Genomic DNA, 19,481 nt, shown 5'->3' on the forward strand with positions numbered 1-19,481 from the left:
CCAAACACCTGCATCAACAGCTCTACAAAAAATAAACTGCTGACGCCAGGAAAAGTGCCTAGGAAATTTTAAACCAGACATGGATTAGTACCAACAAAAATCAAGAATCCGGGGCCTGGCCTAAAAGAAGGCTGACTTAAAGAGAGTTGCTGCTACCACACAGTCTTAATCAGATTATGAGAGGGCGTCTGGTACATAAATATTTAACTTAATCAACCAGCACCTTTTCCAGCTGAATTCTAAATTTCCCACATGTAGGTGGCAATTTTCTTCTAAAGCAGTGGTTCTCAACGGAGAAAGATTTTTGCCTTTGAGGGGACTTTGGCAATGTCTAGACAGACGTTTTTGGTTGTCACACTGGGGAAGGGTTGCTACTGGCATCTAGTGGGTAGAGATCAGGGATGCTGTTGAACATCCTGCTACGGACAGAATAGCCCCCCACAACAAAGAATTATCCAGCCCCAAATGTCAAGAACGCCGAGGCAGAGAAACCTTGTTCTAGGGCATTCTCTTCACTTCCCTGGACTCTAGTAGTTCCTTTTTTTTTTTTTTTAATTTATTTTTTATTGGTGTTCAATTTACTAACATACAGAATAACCCCCAGTGCCCGTATTTATTTATTCATGAGAGACAGAGAGAGGCAGAGACACAGGCTGAGGGAGAAGCAGGCTCCATGCAGGGAACCCGACGTGGGACTCGATCCTGGATCTCCAGGATCCTGCCCCGGGCTGAAGGCGACGCTAAACCGCTGAGCCACTGGGGCTGCCCACTCTAGTAGTTCCTATTGGGGTAGCCTTGTGGAAGGAAGGAAGGAAGGAAAGAAGGAAGGAAGGGAGGGAGGGAGGGAGGGAGGGAAAAAGAGAGAGCAGCCTGGGTGTCTCAGCAGTTTAGCGCCTACTTCAGCCCAGGGCATTATCCTGGAGATCCCATGTCAGGCTCCCTGCATGGAGCCTGCTTCTCCCTCTGCCTGTGTCTCTGCCTTATTCTCTCTTTCTCTCTCTCTCTCTCTCATGAATAAATAAATAAAATCTTAAAAAAAAGAGAGGGTGGGTGGGAGAGGGTAAGGCAAAACCAAGACAGGCTAAGGGTCAGCATGAGGCAGGGCAAGGGGTGCCTACTCAGCTTACCTTGCTGTTGTAGAGCTAGAGATACTGAAACCTCTAGGTGATAGACAGGTCATACCAAGTGTGGTTTCCTTTCTCTCCAAGGGCAGGTAGATAATGCTGATCTCATTTGCTCTATTCTCTAGTGAATCTAACTGGCAAAACCATAGATGGGCTGATACTGTCTTTGTAATTGTTTGAAAGGAAGGAAAGTATCTTTGTGCAAATTGGCAGCCTTTCAGCTTCACGTCAGGCCCTGTCTTCTAAGGGTTTTCACATGTGCTCAGAGGGAAGCCTAAACTCGCCTTCTATGAAGCTGGGGGGTGGGGATCAAATGAAGAGGTTTACTGGGCTTTCTTGTTCTGCTCTTATGGTGGGATACTGAGTCTCCAGACAAAGGCTGCAAGCATGCACAATCCCCGACCCGGGGCTCTGTTTGGCCAGATTTAGAACTGAGAACGGTCCAGCCTCAAGTCAGTCCAGCCTCAAAGGTAAGGAAGGAAAAGACCAACAGGCTTGGGTGCTTCCAATGCATCATTAGGTGAAGTGAACCTTTGTGAGAAACCTACAGACCTTAAAAAGGTCTCCATTTTTTCCCACTTACTCTTTCTTGTCACTGAGTGGTACAGTGCTGAGTCTGAGGCCTGGCCCGAATATGCAGTAAATATAAATATACATGAAATTCAGAGTGCGAAGGGCATCCAGGTTTCTTGATATTGCTCTTGATGCCTAAATCACCACCTACTTTCTCACTGAGAAGCCACTGTGGTTCTTGGGCAGGGGTATGTGTGTGTGTACAGGAAAGGGCTGGTCTGAGACTCAGAATGATCCCAATTCCTGACTATAAAACTAGCACAGGGAATTTCAAAATGAGGAAAAGCCTCTTGTTATCATCAGAGTTAACAGATTTCTTTGGCTTAAGTTTCAGTGAAATAAAGGTCCCTCCTTTCTTGTTAGTGTCCTGTTATGCACATACAATTCCTTTTCTTCAATAATCATGGGACTCTCTTGTTCAGGAAAACAAAATTTCCTGAAGAGATTAGCCAGTCTTTTCCTTCCAGTCTTCTGAAAATATGCTCAATATTCTCATTTGAGATTCCTGGAATGGCTGAACCCAGTAAAGTGCCTAACTCTGGAAGGTTTGAGGTCTTTGCCTATTTAGAGTGGGAGAGGACTCTCTTCCCACTTGATAGATCCCCACTAGCTGACCATATTCTTTTTTTTTTTTTTCCCACTGATTTCTTTTTTTATTTTTTATTATTATTTTTAATAATAAATTTATTTTTTTATTGGTGTTCAATTTGCCAACATGCAGAATAACACCCAGTGCTCATCCCATCAAGTACCCCCCTCAGTGCCTGCCACCCTAGCTGACCATATTCTATAATTTATTCAGAAGCAATTGACAGAAAAGCCTTTCCAAGGAATAATGACTTTCAGGTTTTCATGTCATTTAAGGAGGAAATAACTTTTCCCATAAGCTGCCTCTCCACGCATTTCTCAGCACTACTGCGCAGAGGCTGAAGTAAGTCCGGGGTAGTCCCCAGGCCTGACTCATCCGTCTATTCTGCCATCCGCAGTGGAGTTAGCCATGTCAGAGCAGAGCCCACGCTTCTGTCTATAGACTCACATCCTTCTCTCTTCAGCAGATTCTGTGCTGAGAGTGTGATCCCATTAAAAAAAAAGAGCTGAAATCTTAAAGCTAATGCTGTTCTATAATGTTCATCTTCACCTCTGGTTTTTCCTTATTTTTAAAAATGATTTATTTGAGAGAGAGAGAGGGAGAGTGAGTGTGAGTGCACACACGAGTGGGAGGAGGGGAGAAGCAACAAGCAGACTCCCAGCTGAGCAGGGATTCCCAGTGGGTCTGGGGGCTCGATCCCAGGACCCCAAGATCATGTCTTGAGCAAAGGCAGAGCTTAACCAAACACACCTCTGGCTTTTCCTCTGAATCTGACAGCAGAGTCATGCTTTATGCATCTGGTCTGCTGCTTTAGTGAGGAGAGATGAATCCGTTGCTGGATGCAGAGCACATTCACCCGGAACTCAACACCCAAACCACGAAAATGACTCAGTCCTCAGGATGGGCCCAAAAAGACCTTCCTTTCACTCAGCCTCCAGAGGACTGTGGAACTGACACACACAGAGCTTTTCCCCCTCCCATTGTTTTCACTTCCCATGAGCTCAGTGGGAGCTGAGCCAGGAGTGTGCTCCTCCCCTCCTGACCAAATGCTGGGAGGAGGCAAAACTCTACCCGAAGACTTTGACTTTATAAGGCGGACCTGTGGAACCAGGCTTCTGACTTGCACCCCCAACTTGAGGACACACACAGGGAACACAACTCCACCACCCTCTTTCTCCTTTCTTCCAGTCTTGCATTTCCACACCAGTGCCCTGCAGAGAAGCATACTCTGCAGGTGGCCAGCTCATCAGTGTCTGGTCCCACCCTCCACATCCAGGGTATGGTAGTGAGAGGCTGAGTTTTGGAAACCAGTGAAACAAGTATGATATAACAAACAACTATGCAGTGACCGAACTTTGAGTAGTTTTAGGTTACATACTAGGCTACAAATAAAATACGGGACTGTCCAGTAATTTCTGAAAATCTTTCAGCTGCATCAAAATTCAGAATGTTTCTAGCAATGAAGGATGATATGAAAAGGAAATGATTAGTTGTCCTCAGATCCAAACACTCTGTGTGCCTGCCTATGGACTCTTTTTTATAGTCTAGCTTGTATTTAATGCAATTTTAACAGGCTTGTTTACTTCATTTTCTAGCTCACTGAAGATGAGAAGCAAGGGACAGACTGCTAAAGGCTGTGAGAAGTAACCGCGGTAGGAAAGAATACCTGCTGCCTGGAGAAGGGTGAAGAACAGAAACTGCACACACACTTGAGAGGCACTAGACAAGAACCTCAGTACCCAAATCAAACTGCATAGTCACTTAAGAATATTCAATACAAAGCAGCCCTGAATGTCTCTAATATCCTTGAGGATATCACCATCAGAGAGAACAGTACCATCTTTTTAATAATGTTAAACCATACTTATAAAGAAAAACATAGGCACAACATAGTGTTTAGAAGATTAGGCAAATAATATTTAAAATAATTCCCATGTAGGGGATCCCTGGGTGGCTCAGCGGTTAAGCACCTGCCTTTGGCCCAGGGCGCGATCCTGGAGTCCCGGGATCAAGTCCCGCTTCGGGCTCCCTGCATCGGGCCTGCTTCTCCCTCTGCCTGTGTCTCTGCCTCTCTCTCTCTCTATGTCTGTCATGAATAAATAAGTAAATAAAAATAAAAAACAAAAAAAAACCCAAATAATTCCCATGTAAATCAGATTCTAGTTTGATAAAACAAAATATCAAAGCCCAAAGAGATCGGCTTCAGTTTTCTAAGTCATTCATTTAGTTGGTTAGACAGTTAATTCTAGGTAACCCAGAGCCTGTAGAAGACAGTTTCTCCTTTGAGGCACTTACAGTGGAAGAGGCCAGAACGCCACACATGATGAAACAAGAAAGGCCGCCCCACCACTGCAATGGAGGTGTGGGAGTTTCTTAGAGGAAAACATGTGGGCTCATGGGTCTGAATTTTCCCTTCCTACCCTCTCCTTATTTGGGGCCTCAAGAATCCCCAAAATGATGATTTGCTGCTCCCAGATACAGCATCTCCAAACACTGTTAGGGGGTCTTCACCCAATGTCCCGCTTCAGAGCTGAACATCCCCTAAGCAGGGATGCCTGGGTGGCTCAGCAGTTGAGAGTCTGCCTTTGGCTCAGGGCATGATCCCAGGGTCCTGGGATCGAGTCCCGCATCGGGCTTACTGCATGGAGCCTGCTTCTCCCTCTGCCTGTGTCTCTGCCTCTCTGTGTGTATCTCTCATGAATAAATAAATAAAATCTTAAAAAAAAAAAAATCCCCTAAGCAGAAGGCCTTCCTGAAATAGCCACCTGTCTGCATGTGGATCTTGTAACTTTCCTCAGGACCGTGGGACTCTGACCTGGTGTCACCACCTCTCCATCCGTATCTGTACTCAAAAGAATCCTGACAGGCAGGGGCCTTAGAGAACAAACGAACTCTGACGGCAGGAGTATGACTGGTACGTGGGAATAATTAACACCAGTGCTGGAAACAGTGCTGGAAGTAGCCTTTCCACATCTACTCCATGCACCAAGAAGGAAAAAGCAGCCGAGGGGCCTCCAGCAGTGGGCTGAGGCCCTTTTTGGCATCGACAACAAAAGAAACGCAGGATGAAAGGCTCCCATCCTGAGAGCCATGACCCAACAGGAAGTCCTGAGAGTTCCAAGCCCCTAACCTGGCAAAATCACATTTTCAAGTCAACTCCTCCCGTCTTCCCCTGTTGTTTTAATTTGGACTCACAAAATCACCGGACTGGAAATTCTGACTCAGGCAAAGAATTAAAACATTTTTGCAGTTAGGGCAGTGCTTTTCAAACTCTCCTACAGGCCAAGTACTTGTACTCCTGGGGGTCTGGGGTGTAGTCTTAGGCACCGCCTGCTGTTAAGTGGGTAATTTCTTTAAAGTGTCACATTTTATCTTAATAACTCATGAGAATTTTTATTTTATTTCATAATACATCAGTAACTTTCCCCTGAAGTATGAGAAAAAGAAAGCCAACACTTTAGGAAGATGACCCTTGTTTATCTTATGACTTCTTACACCTCAGTTGAAAAACAGGGACCTGGAAAAACTCTCTCTGCTGTTACAAATCACAAGAGGAGATTCTCAGAGTAAGCAGTAACATTTGGACATTTCTTTCTATATCCTTAGTTGGTTATCAACACTGAAATAAATTACAATAGAAAAATGTTCAAACCAGTTGCCCAGAATCCAAGAGACTGTTTAGTCTTCAGATAGTGTGCTTTGACAGGGTTGGAAGTGAGCATAGCAGCCTCAAGGGCAGAAGTTAAGATGTATATACACCAGGTTTCCAAGCTACATGAAAAGAAATACCTATTAGATGGCAAAAGATGAAAAAACAAGGGCAAGACTTACTTTAAAATCTGCTAACTGTTGGTTGATGAGATCCACTTCGGTCCCCACGACCCACTGGAGGGCCTCCCCCTCCTCTGCTGCCGTGGTCATGTCATTGAGGGCTTTCAGCTTCCTGTAGAAATCCTCTACGCGGCCCAGAGTCAGTTCCAGCTGCTCCTGGCGAGCTCTGCTCCTCTCTGTCAGTTTACCACACTGTTTGTTCAGGGCTTCAAGCTCCCTCTTAAGACCTAACAAATCCAGAGTCCCCTCTTCCTCCAGCATCTGCCGACACTCTGCTTCAGAGGCCTCTATATCTAATCTGAGGGCTTGGATTTTGTTGAGGAATAGCCGTACGTCCTCGATTTGGGACTGGAGGCTATCGGTGTCTCTGCCGATGGCACCCATGCCATCAAGCTCATCGTCCAGGTCCGCCAGCTGAGAGAACATCTCTCGGACGCGGCAGTGAAACTGGCCAATCCCTTCCAGCTTGTTTTCCATCGTCATGCAACCACTGTTCACTCTTTGCTTCACTTCCAGGAACTCTTGCTGGGTGACCTCGGCTTGACGAAGAAGTTGGGAAGCATCAGATCCATCTGGGGCATCTTCCACCAGGCCCTGAGTGAAGTTCCTCAGATAGTCTACCTGGGGCTCCAGAGTCTGCAGCACTTCCTGCTGAGCTCTTAGCTTCTCCAAGTTCTTGTTGCTACAGGCTTGGGAGCCTAGAGCATCAAAGATCTCAAGTTGGTGTTTGGCCCCTTCGACTTTCTTTTCAATATTTTTAAAGCTTTCCTGGAACTCCTTGAGTCTCTGAGTCATTTCTTCGAGAGACCCTGTTTTGGCCTGTAGTTCTTCTGTAATGGAATCCATGTTCTGGTTGATCCCAGCCTTCTCATCCCGGATATCATCTTCATCTGTTTCAGAGGAATTGATCAGAATGTCAGCAGCACCGTTCAGTATTTCTAGCAGGGAGCGGCGCTTTTCCACCTCACTCAGCATAGCCTTTGATCTCAGGAGGCTGGACTCTAGCTGCACTGGATCCAGGGTGACCTGCAAGTCAGACATCTTGGCCTTACAATCTTCTATCCATGGCACGAGGTCTTGAACATGCCACTGATATTTCTGAGCTTTTTGCATACAGTCCTTGAGCCTGGATTGTCTGTCTGCAGTTTTTTTACTAAGCTCTTCCCAGTGGCTTTTGAGCTCAACCAACTGGTTTTGTAAAGTCTTTTTCTCTTCTCCAGGAGGTACAGTAAGAAGCAAAGATTCTCCTTCAGCTACAATCACCTCATAGGAACCACTGTGTTGATTAAGGCTCTTCTGAAACTCTTCATTCTCCTGTAGCTGAGACTGCAGCCGCTCCAATTTTGCAGAAATTGGGTAGTTTTTCGCTTGCTGGCTTTGTTTGTCATCCAACCAGGTTCTTAACTCATCAAACATTTGCTGGAACTGCTGGGTGCTGGCAAGAGCTGCCTGGAGTCTGTTCATGCGATCAGCTGAAATGAGAAAATCAAATTTAAACCAATCAAATCTGAACTGGGCATTAACATGTTTGCTGCGAGTATATGGTCTCATCTTAGGGGATGGAAACTAATGTCACCCGAGGGCCTTCCATAAAAGCAGCACAAAGCTAGTTTCCTTCATATACTAGATCTTACTTAATCCTTATACCAACCTTATAAGATGGTCTAAGTAACAAGTAAACTTTTACTTTAGTTGGTAAAAAGCCATGAAAGTTTCTAGAGGAAGGCAATAAATTGATGACAAAATTCTTCTTGTACAGGCCATCATAAACATCTAATTCTATAATATGGTATATGTGTGTGTGTGGTATAAATGAGGGTGAGTGAAAGTATATGTGTAACTCCACCTATAAATACATCTAAGAGCATGAACGTCTACCTGCTGACAAAATTAGGATGAGTGCTTTTATCTCTGGGATTAAGCTACATAAAGCTCCAAGTACTGTTAGCACTCAGTCAACATCTGATAACCACATCGGTTCTCACTGTAGCTGGACAAAGGGCTAGGGTGACACTAGTCTGAGTCCAAAAGCTGCTTACAGGTCACACTAGATACTTGGGACTATCACGAAGCCCATCTTCTGGCTTGCCACTAACATCAGCAGTGTGTTCCTCACCCTAACTTACCTGCAAGGTCTTCTAAACCTTGGAGAGGTAGGGCAACTGTCTCCAAACGCTTCTTCAGCTCATCCTTGAGGTACTGCTCCCCAATGAGTACTGAGAGCTCATCGCAAAGTGTCTGTGCCTCCTGAATCTCATGATCCAACTGCTCCACATCAGATCGAATCTCACTGGTCTCCTCCAGTTGCTGCTTTACAGCCTCAGGTTGGGTGCTGATGGCTGACTGGCCACTTAGTCTCTGTCCAACTGCCTTGACCTTCTCTGATAAGTCCTGGAGCAATTCTTGGTACTGGGTGCTTTTGACAATAGCTTGGTCAATTTGGCTGGAACGGGAATTGAGTTTGTCAGTCAGCTCAATCCACTTCTGATTGATGCTCTGAAGTTCTTTCTGTACTTGGCTGGTGGATGGCGAAACATCTCCAGGGCCTGTTAGGATGCCCTGAGCTGCCTCATTCAGCTGCTCGTGCTGTTGCCTGCGGGCTTCAAATTCCTTCAGCATAAACTGTAATAGAAATGACATCAAGATGCTTAGAGAGAAAAGACAGATCTAAAAAGAATGTCAAAACAAAAACTGATTTTGGATTGTGCCAAGTAGTGCCAACTCCTTTTGAAAATAAACCAGAAAACTCCAAGGACTGGGCTACTGGGAAAATAACACTATCACTTTTAACAACCACTTAATAAAAATTTGTTCTGAAAGGGCCATTGATTGTGCCTATTCTATTTCTTTTCCTTATTTGTCCTACTCTGTTTCAATATCAGTTACTAAGGTTGGCCTTGTTTTCTGGATTGGCACTCATCAGCTTTGCCAGATAAAACCCAGGCCTCTGAACTGCAAGCCTGGAACCCTGGGTCCCAGAGCTAGCTATAATCCTGGCTGGGCTTGCCATTTCAACTCTCTATACTTCTGTCTTTCTTAGTTGCTTTCTTGGAATTCCAACAGTACATACAATCTATATATTACAACACAGCACAATTAGACAATGAGCTTCTTTAAAGCATGTAGCATGTCTTTTTACACTTTTCTAGCCACTATTTCACTCAGCAAAGCAGTTAGGGTTACAGGCTCTGGAGTTGGACTGCTTGGATTCAAATCCTGACTCTATCACTCACAAACTGCATAAATAACCTTAGGTGAGTTTTTAAAGTTCTCCAAATCTCAGCTTCCTCATTTATAAAATGAGGATAAAAAGTACTTATCTTGGCTGTCTTAAGGATTAAATAAGAAAATTTATGGAAAGTATTCATCACTCACACTGTACATAAGTAAGAAAGACATGACTTTAAGGAGTTACAGATGTATAAACGATAAACTAATACAGAATGTAAAAAAAAGGACGAATGATAAACACCGATGTGAACATGGCACTGTGAAAGCAAAAAGTAGGGATGATTAATTCTGTGGGAGGATGACAAAGTGGATGAGGCAAGTAAGGAAAGGCTTCACAGAGGACACAACAAAGGATATCTCCCAATAAGCAGACAGACTGAGGAGGGGCATTTCAGGCAGACGCCTAGGGATAAGCAAGGGCATGGAATGGTAGGAGCATGGTGTGTTCAAGAAAAGGATGCATTACCTGGTGCGAGCAGAAACCTGGGTATATGGGAGGAGAGTGGGGAATGAGGCTGGCAAGACACACTGGGATGAGACTGTGGAAAGCCTTCGATCTGACACCAGCCAGGTACTTGGACTTTGTTCAATCATCAGCCAAGAGCCAGCAAAGCATTTTCATGTATTCAGATGCATGAGTTACAGAGATAATTTGATAATTGTGTGGAGGATGCACTATACAAAGCAGCCCATTGGGAGGCTGTTGCAATGGTATAGCCCTAAGATCAAACCTACCTAAGGGAGGAGCATTTAGAATGGAGAAGAATTAAACAGTAGTTCTCAAAGCATGCTCCAGGGATCCTCAGGAGTCTCTAGGCCCTTTCAGAGGGTCCATGAGGTCAAACTATTTTCATAATAATACTAAGATTATTTGCCTTTTATAATTTTTCTCTCATGAATGTTCAGTGGAGTTTTCCAGAGGCTACATGACATCTAGTATTGCAATAGACTGAGTACAGAAGCAGATATGAAAACGTATGAGAATATCCTATTAAGTCAGACATCAAAGAGGTTTGCAAACTCATAAAACAATACTACTCTTATTAAAGTTTCTGTGTTTGGGGGCGCCTGGGTGGCTTAGTGGTTGAGAGTTTGCCTTCAGCTCAGGTCGTGATCCTGGAGTTCCAGGATCAAGTCCCATATCGGGCTCCCCGCAGGGAGTCTGCTTTTCCCTCTGCCTGTGTCTCTGCCTCTCTCTATGTGTCTCTCATAAATAAATTTTTAAAAATCTTTAAAAAAATAAAAAAAAATAAGTTACTATGTTTGGAAAATGTTATTTTTTAATAAAAAATAAATATGTAACTTATGTTAATGTTAGTTTTACCAATGTGATTTTTAAATTAATTAATAAATATATATTTTTAAAACTCCTCATTGTTTTTCTGTTTTTGTTTTTAAGTAGGCTCCATACCCAGTATGGAGCCTGAACTCACAACCCTGGAATCAATACCCAAGCTGAGATCAAGAGTCAGACACTCAACCAATTAAACCAAGCAACCCCTCAGTCTTAATACAGCAAATATTAATAGGTATCAATAAACATAAGCTCTTTGGGGTCCTCAATAACTTTTTTTAAAAAAATTTGTTTACTTCAGAGAGAGAGAGAAACAGAGATGCAGAGGGAAAGGAAGAAAGAGAATCTCAAGCAGCTTTGTGCTAAGCACAGAGCCCAATGTGGGGCTTGATTTCACGACGCTGAGTTTAATATCTGAGCCAAAAATCATGAGTCGGACGCTTACCCAACTGAGCTACCCAGGTGCCCCTGGGGTCCTCAATAATTTTTAAGAGCATGAAAATGTTTTGAGACCAAAGAGTCTGAAAACCACTGGAATAGAAAAATATTTGTAAGTGAACCAAATAGGACTTGATAATTATATGCAGGGGCTAAAAGAAAGGGTTCCTTTAAAACCCACTCTTAGGTCTTAATTTAGGAAACCTGGTGGATGGTGAGAAGAAATGGAACAAGTCTGAAAGTATTTTGGAAGAGTTTGTAGAACAAGATACTACAGTGCTTACCAAAAAAAAAAAGAAAAAAAAAAAAGAGGTGGAGGAAGAAGAAAAGGTTCTCAGCAGAAATTCATCAGAAATGACATACTTTGACCAACCTAGATTTCTATGACAGTAGGCACTTAGATCAATTTTTTTTAAACATTTCATTTTCTTTTCTTTTTTTTTTTTTAAAGATTTTATTTATTTATTCATGATAGTCACACAGAGAGAGACAGAGAGGCAGAGACACAGGCAGAGGGAGAAGCAGGCTCCATGCAGGGAGCCCGACACGGGATTCGATCCCGGGACTCCAGGATCGCGCCCCGGGCCAAAGGCAGGCGCCAAACCGCTGCGCCACCCAGGGATTCCCTAGATCAATTTTTCTTTAAAAAAAAAAAAAAAAAAAAAAAAAATTTTTTTTTCTTGAGGTTTGAGCAATAGAAAATCTTTAAGTGACATCAGCAGATAAAAGATAGTACATTAAGTTATATCACTACAATGGGGGATTAAAAGTAAAATATGATTCTACAAAGTAGTCAGAAATTCCCCATTCTCACAACCATTCATCTTACTACCTCTGTTAATGATATTAATATTATAGTTATTGGCTATTTACTATTTGACAGGCACTGTGATAAAACCCTTACAAACACCTTATTTATGCCGAGGAAACAGAACCCTAGAAGGTTAAGTGACTTGTCCAGGGTCATTTGAAATCTACTTGCTGACAGCAGCATTCAAATCCAGGTATGGGGATCCCTGGGTGGCGCAGCGGTTTGGCACCTGCCTTTGGCCCAGGGCGCGAACCTGGAGACCCGGGATCGAATCCCACGTCGGGCTCCCGGTGCATGGAGCCTGCTTCTCCCTCTGCCTGTGTCTCTGCCTCTCTCTCTCTCTCTGTGACTATCATAAATAAATAAATTAAAAAAAAAAAAAAAACAAAAAACAAAAAAACAAATCCAGGTATGTGTGACTCCAATTTCTTTGCTGAGAGCATATGCTTTGTGGCTCACCTGGACCTGCTGCTTTTGTGCAGTCAGCATGTTGGGGTCAATAGAAAGGGGCCCCAGCACCCCCATCATCAGTTCCTTCTCCATCAGCCAGGGTCGGAGCTGGGATTCTGCAGCCTGGAAGCTGGCCAGATGACTTGCGGATTCCTCCAGCTGCCTTTGCCGGGCCATGGTCACTTCGGTGGCCCTTTCCCATCGGGAATCTGTGGAAGGGAAATGAGAGAATGTGTTCCTTTACTCTCACCAGCCACTGGCCTGATCCCTAAGTTATGTTCCTAATATACCACAGGAAATGACCCCAGAATTAGTTAAAAAATTTTAAGTTAAAAATAATCTTTATTTAATTTTAACTAAAGTAGCACAGTTCTGTACTTGATTGTGGTGGTGGTGATAATGAAACTGCACAGAACTACACACACACACACACACACACACAACACACACACGCATGCATGTCTAATAATATTTTATGACTGTTTTTAAACTCTTACTAAATTATAAAAACATCTTTCATGCCAATGTTTTTTTCAGGCCAATAAACATTCACCTATATCATTTATATTTAGGTCAATATGAATGCAGAATAATTCATCTAATCCTTCCAGTGAATAGATTATTTCCTATTTTTCATTTTCATCCCCAATATTCTCCATAGCATCCCCATAGCAGATTGTCAGACTGACTTGCCCATAAAAGCCAAACTTCTGACACTTTTGAGCGGAATCTCTAGATTTTTTTTCATTAATCAGACTCACTCTCTAACCCTATTCCTCTTGACTGCTTACGAAAATTAAAAATAAGTCCTGCTTTATAGGACATTTTGCTTTGACGATAAGCAATTTAGTGAATTTGCAACATTCCTCTGATAACTTACTGAGTTCCTCTTGCATTTCCTTCCAGCTTTCTGCTTCTTGTGAGTTGGGATATGTCATCAGTAATCCAGCCAGGGCTTCCTTTACTTTTTGGATTTTTGGAGAATTCTGTTCCAATTCAGCCAGGAAGGCCTAGGAGAGAGAATATCAGGGATGCCACGAGATTTCTGCACAGGAAACAAAGCTATGTGTGTAGAGGAAAGTACCGGAAGACTGGCCTGCAATTACAGGCTCCACTTCTGATTCTATTAGTGACTTGTTTCATGATCTTAAGACACAACATTTTTGCTTCAATTTTTACTTTAAAATGAAAATCTAAGTGGCAGGATCTAAATTTTTTCATGTACAACGTATCGGTAGAACCCAATAAGAAGGAATTACTAATCCCCATACACAATGATGACGATGATGGTGATGTCAAGAACATTTATGTAGCTGGAGAAGATGGCATGGTATGTCCAGTTAGAATAGAAAAAATTTTGGCAAAAAAAAGTTTTTATATGATTTTCTATATGATCTTATTCCTCCTGCTATTCTTCCTTGTCATGTCAACCTTAAGAATGAACTGTAATCCCAGCTATACTGAAATCCCCCAAGAGTTGGAAAGAGGCTTTGATGACAATGGTTTGACTTAAAGCATCATATGGGAAACAAGATCCCACTCTCAGTGAGCTGATATTTCAGAGGAGGGATATTCTCTTTCTGTAAACAGTTTTTTTTTTTTTTTTAAGTTTTATTTAAATAATCTCTATATCCAATGTGGGGCTCGAACTCATGACCCCAAGATCAAGAGTTGCATGCTCTTCCAGCTGAACCATCCAGGTGTGCCCGGTTTTATTTCTGAGTATTATTTATAATAATTTCTCATTTCATAGGTAAGAAATTTCTCTAGGAGACTTTAGGCATAGTCTTCATTTGAAAGGGCTCCTCAAGCATGAGTGTGTGGCTGAGTCCTGGGCTTAGGCAGGAACACTGGTACAACAGCCCCTTCCTCTTAGTGTTTGGGATGCAGCTAATGTAAACACAGTACCTTGTTAGATTCAGCTTGGGCTCTCACTGTTTCTGGCTTGGTTGGAGATGAAGAGGCATCCATGGCTTTGAGGACTTCCTCTTTTGATTCCAGCCACTGCAACACTGAGCCTGCCTCCTTCTGAACTTCCTGCATTCTGCTGAGGACAGCCTGAAGGCTTTCCTGGCGTTCCTGAAGCACTCCCCCCAGTTTCTCATATTTCAAGTTTACATCTGACATGTCACACTGGATCTCCGTCAGATCTAGTATCATAGAAACAAAAATCAGATCGGGAATAGCTCTCCAAGCCTCCCCAAGGGTTCCTCGTGCTAAATTACTCATCAGGATTAAGTGTCTCTCCTACTCCTTCTAGTGAACTAGAGAGTCTGTTCCTGGTAAATCACATAGAAGTCCTTGTTGATATATATACAAAGCAAAAGAGCTTTCATTAATCTGGCTTTCGGATTTTGACATTAGCTACATAGATGTATAAAATGCTAAATAAACTTGGGAATTGCAGGAGTGAAGGGAGTGAAGGATCTGGGGCATTCTTCTGTTCCCTCTTCTCCAAATAACAGAGAAACCATGGGGATGGGAGGCTAAGGGTTAGAACAGACTGCCTCTAATGTGGCTTCTCTATGACTCAAAAGATTCACATGTATTTTCTGCAAGGTCTTTCCTTACTGGTCTTATCTAGCGGTCCAATTTATTTCCTAGTACTTTTATCTCCCTGGCTGCTAACCCGTTTAGCCTTTACCAAGCCAGCAAAGAAGCATCAACAGTGGCTTCTCCCCCAGATTTTTACCCTCATACCCATCCTGGCAGCAGGTTCCTTCACACATACAGAAACATACACAGATGCCAACGTGAACACTATTCTAACACATCCAACAAAGAGGCACTGTGAGATGGCATTCTCACCTTTGCAGGTGTGGTATCCGTTTACACTGCCTACAGAGCTTCCTACAGAGGGCAGTATGGAACCTGAGCAGAAGGACAGGGAGACAAGCAGGGCAAGACAAACGTGTTAGGAATACATACAGGCACTGAATTTGTTCTCTGGCACTCACTTTAAGCTCAGGTATCAGGAGGTTAACACAGCACAGGACAACATACTCATGGAAAGAGACAAATCATTTTAGCTGCCAGGCAACCAAGCATCACTTGGGTGTTTTGGGTTCTTAGCAGTAGTGATTCTTAACCCTTTCTTTAGGAAAACTCGAATTTACTTCCTTCCTTGATCTCCAACTTGAATTCTTTGGATCCTGTCATAACTTTGTGAAGCAAGTATTGGTAAAATAATTAAGTCTTTAGAATATCTGTGCTGTCTGCCACACTTTAGAATGAGGATTTACAATAAAGCCAAAAGGCTCAATGTTAACATCAATGTCCTTCAACATAATAAAAATGAACAGTAAATGTAATTGAGTACATAAAAAGCAGTATTCTTTTAATAAAGACATTAAGACGAGTCCTTCTTATATTACTTCAAAAGGAAGATTCTCTGTCTATTCTTCTGTGACTTTCTGCTTTCCTTCCCTACCAGAAAATGGAAATACTGAGCACCAATAAATCTGGCTCGTAAATATTCCCATAAATTCTGCTTTGGGCCTTTGGTTCTGTTTCTAATTACCATGATTTTACCTATATTCTTCTCCGGTTGATTCTTTGTATTTCAGGAGTGTCCCAAGTTAAATAAAAATCAGATCATGTAATTATAGAAATTATACAGAAATATGAAGAATATTCATGATATAATATTACATTACAAGAAGAGATTAAACTCTCATGCACACTGATTTCATAGAAAAATGTTTTACATTAAGGTTATATTAAAAGATAGTAATTGTGAAACTTTTAAATGTTAACATTTCTTTCTTTCCTTCCTTCCTTCCTCCCTCCCTCCCTGTTCTTTTTTTCCTTAAGTAGACTCCACCCCCAGTGTGAAGCCCAACTCGAGGCCTGAACTCAGGACCCTGAGATCAAGACCTGAGCTAAGATCAAGAGTTGGATGCTTAACCGAACAAATTACTAGGCACCCCAACATTATTGTATTTTCAATGAAAAAATGGATCAAACAAAAAGATCATATTCCATTGTAGTAGGGTGATGACCAAAAAAGAAACTGGACTAGTAATTAGGAGAAGGTGGTCCTGGCTAAGACTGTCACTAACTCGGTATGTGAGCCTTAATCTGCAGACAGACCTCAGTTTCTTCTCCAGGATATAAAGATAATACTAGCTATCTTGTCAGCTCTCATGAGGTTACCTGAGAGAGGTAATGAGGTACTGTATACCGTAAGCACTTTATGAAACAAGAGCTACACGAATGTTAAAAACTGCAATATTCATGATTTTTCAGAGGAAGAAGATAACTTTGAGAGCACTCAGGCTAGTGACTTTCAAAGCACCTAAGGAGGTGCTTTAGGGACTCTATAAATGTTTGGTTTAAATTTAATTTTCAGAATATATTTGTAACTACTTAGAAATGGCAATAAAACATGCGTGTTCAGTTATGTTGAACACCACACCTAAACCATTCGATACAACCAATTAATGCTGCTTTGGGGATAGAATGAAGTAGCTCCCATACATCCATTGCTGACATTTAAAAGTGTCACTTTTTGAGTGTGACTGATTGGAAAAGCCATAGCTCTTCGTTAGCACTTTACACATGTCCACTTGTACAAAGAAAAACATTTGCAGCATGTGGTTACTATATTAAAGAAAATGACAAAAAAGGCTAAGGTGCTCAGAGCAGGCTCTCATTAGGGCAGAACCAGGTGGTAACAGAATTCTTAACATGCCAGGTCATAGTGATGTCAGGTTACAGGCTAACTGTTGTCCTCAATGCCAGTTTTAGGTGTTTTCTATGTTTAAGAAAAGAAGGTGATCCTTCATTAAAATTCTTGGTGTTTTAAACTTTGAAAAAAGAATTCCTTATTACATCACTTTCAAGCTCCTAGTTCAGTTTAACCGAGGAGTGTTCTGAGACTCTAAAGTGAACTTTTTTTTCCACCTTGAATCAAGTGTATTTGTGTTTGAATTTAGGCTGCATCACTTACATAGTGGGTGACATCTTCAGCTACTGTGCCCCCCCCCCACTGGTCCCCTCCCTTCACCTGTTCTACCCCATGACTCTTGAGGACATGAATAAATGAGCAATTAACGGGAAAGTGGTTAGAAAGTGGTTAAAGTTAATACTTGAGATTGTCTTTCCTGTGGGGCAAAATTTACTTGAATTGCTATGGACAAGTATCATTTGCATTACTATCAATTAACTACAAGTCAACTTTTATCATACAAAATTCTACAATAGTTCAATAAACAAAAATTCAGTTAAAGGTATACACTCAGGACCAAATAATTTCCAAAAGCCTATCAGACAATGTCCAACACTTCATTGAAAGGACACCTAATACTTCTATGTTGTCCATTTCCAAGACTTTGACAATTCTTTCTGACACAGGTGGACTGTAAAGTGAACTTTTAAAGACATTTGTTATCCTTTACAACTACTTATCTGTGTAACCTGTATTTTCTGAATATGATGTAACCAAACAAAATGGAGAAATAAATCCGATTATAAAGCTGTCATCCAAAAATCCTTTGTCAAATCTTTATATTCCTGTAGATATTCTCAATATCCTCACTGATTTTATAATAGATAAAATACTAAAATCCACTTATCAGGGAAATTTATGCCAACAAAGTATCATTTGTATCTGTTTTATGTAGTAGAGCTTTATTTGAGATTTTTTTTAAAAAGATTTTAGTGTTTTAAAATATTTGAAAAACCACGGATCTACTCTAGAAATAAAAAAACTATAGAAATCTGGCCCTCTGCCTATTTCTGTTTATAAAGTTTTATTTGAACACAGCCACATCCGTTCACTTGTATATCATCTATGACTGTTTTGTGTCACCACGGTAGAGATGTATAGTATGACAGAGACCATGTGGCTCACAAGCCTATAAAGTATTTAATACATGGCCCTTTATAGAAAGAGCTTGCTGACTCCTGATGTAGTCACACACCAATAAGTCCCTGAACTTAAGGGGTTTTATGTATTGCAATATAAGAAACACCAATTCCCTGAAATGTCATTTCTGGGTAATTCCAAGAGATCTTTAAGCTTTGACAGAAAAGTGACTGTTCTCAGGAGAAAAAAATAAACTTTTCTCTTATGATTTAAGTGATTGTAGGAGTGCACTAACACAGTCTGGCAATAAAACCTCTGAGATCCCAATTTAAAACCAGAAAGTGACTGTGAGCTCATATGGATTTTGTTTGGAAGACTTAATCTGCAGCCAGGGATTATTCACATATCTGGGCACAATCTTTGTATCTCCTTCCAAGAAGTGTGGCTGTCCTTGGTAGACCGACACCAACTCCTGAATACCTATTCTCTCTCAAGATACCATGCTTAAACTTTCAAGGGCTGACTCCAATTTAAAGATGATGAATAGCCATTCATGCAAATGTTTAAAAGAAAGCAACAGAATCCTATTTTAATTCTTCTCTGTTCATTTAGGCAAACTAGTCCCTTTACTCTTTCCCATCACAGGAAGAAGTTCTGCAAAATGGAGCAATGTCATATAACAAATGGGAGACAGGTCAGTTTGAAGGGGAAGACGGCTTTGTGGACCATTGCCATTTGTTCTCATACTCAATGCTGATTCTGACTTTTATTAATTAAGGGGTCATAACCAAAGACCAAAGGCCAAAGTGAAGAATGTTGTTTACTCACTACATTTTTAAAAGCCTGTACTCACCTGTCTTGGCTTGGGAATCAGGTGCTGTGATCTCCATGATGAGATTTTCTAAAGAAGTGCCTTTGCAATTGATTTCTTCCACCAAACTTCCCTTACTTGCCCAGTCATCTAGAAGACCCTGTTGACAGAACAGCTAAATGTTAACATCTAGGGGTATTCTCCTCATCAGTAAGGACACCTATTCTATATTTCCTCCCTAAAGTTTTGATAAGCATTAAGTGATCATCCTCATATATTTAGTCACTTGAAGATCTTGGTTTAACCAGCCATGATACAGGAGAATGACATCCTAGAATATTCAGGATCATCTCATTTATTCATCAATTATTTATTGAGCATTACTATAGGCCAGACATCATGCCTAACACTGGGGATACAAAATAGGATTATGGTACAGTTCCTAAAACCAAGAGCTCAGATTATCAACTGCATTATAATGTAATAAATGTTACTACAAAAATACAGACAGTAAACTCAG

At 41.6% G+C, this 19,481-nt stretch overlaps 1 protein-coding gene across 1 annotated transcript in view; it reads right to left on the bottom strand.

Annotated features, from left to right (window-relative positions):
• MACF1 (microtubule actin crosslinking factor 1) overlaps positions 1–19,481 on the bottom strand; it is a 233,078-nt gene that overhangs the window by 76,739 nt on the left and 136,858 nt on the right. Inside the window, 7 exon segments of the mRNA XM_049093947.1 lie at positions 6,118–7,589; positions 8,244–8,739; positions 12,351–12,550; positions 13,222–13,351; positions 14,250–14,491; positions 15,150–15,212; positions 19,004–19,121. Coding sequence (XP_048949904.1) covers positions 6,118–7,589; positions 8,244–8,739; positions 12,351–12,550; positions 13,222–13,351; positions 14,250–14,491; positions 15,150–15,212; positions 19,004–19,121 — 2,721 coding nt within the window.

Source organism: Canis lupus, chromosome 15 (assembly GCF_003254725.2).
Source record: "Canis lupus dingo isolate Sandy chromosome 15, ASM325472v2, whole genome shotgun sequence".
Classification (NCBI taxonomy): Eukaryota; Metazoa; Chordata; class Mammalia; order Carnivora; family Canidae; genus Canis; species Canis lupus.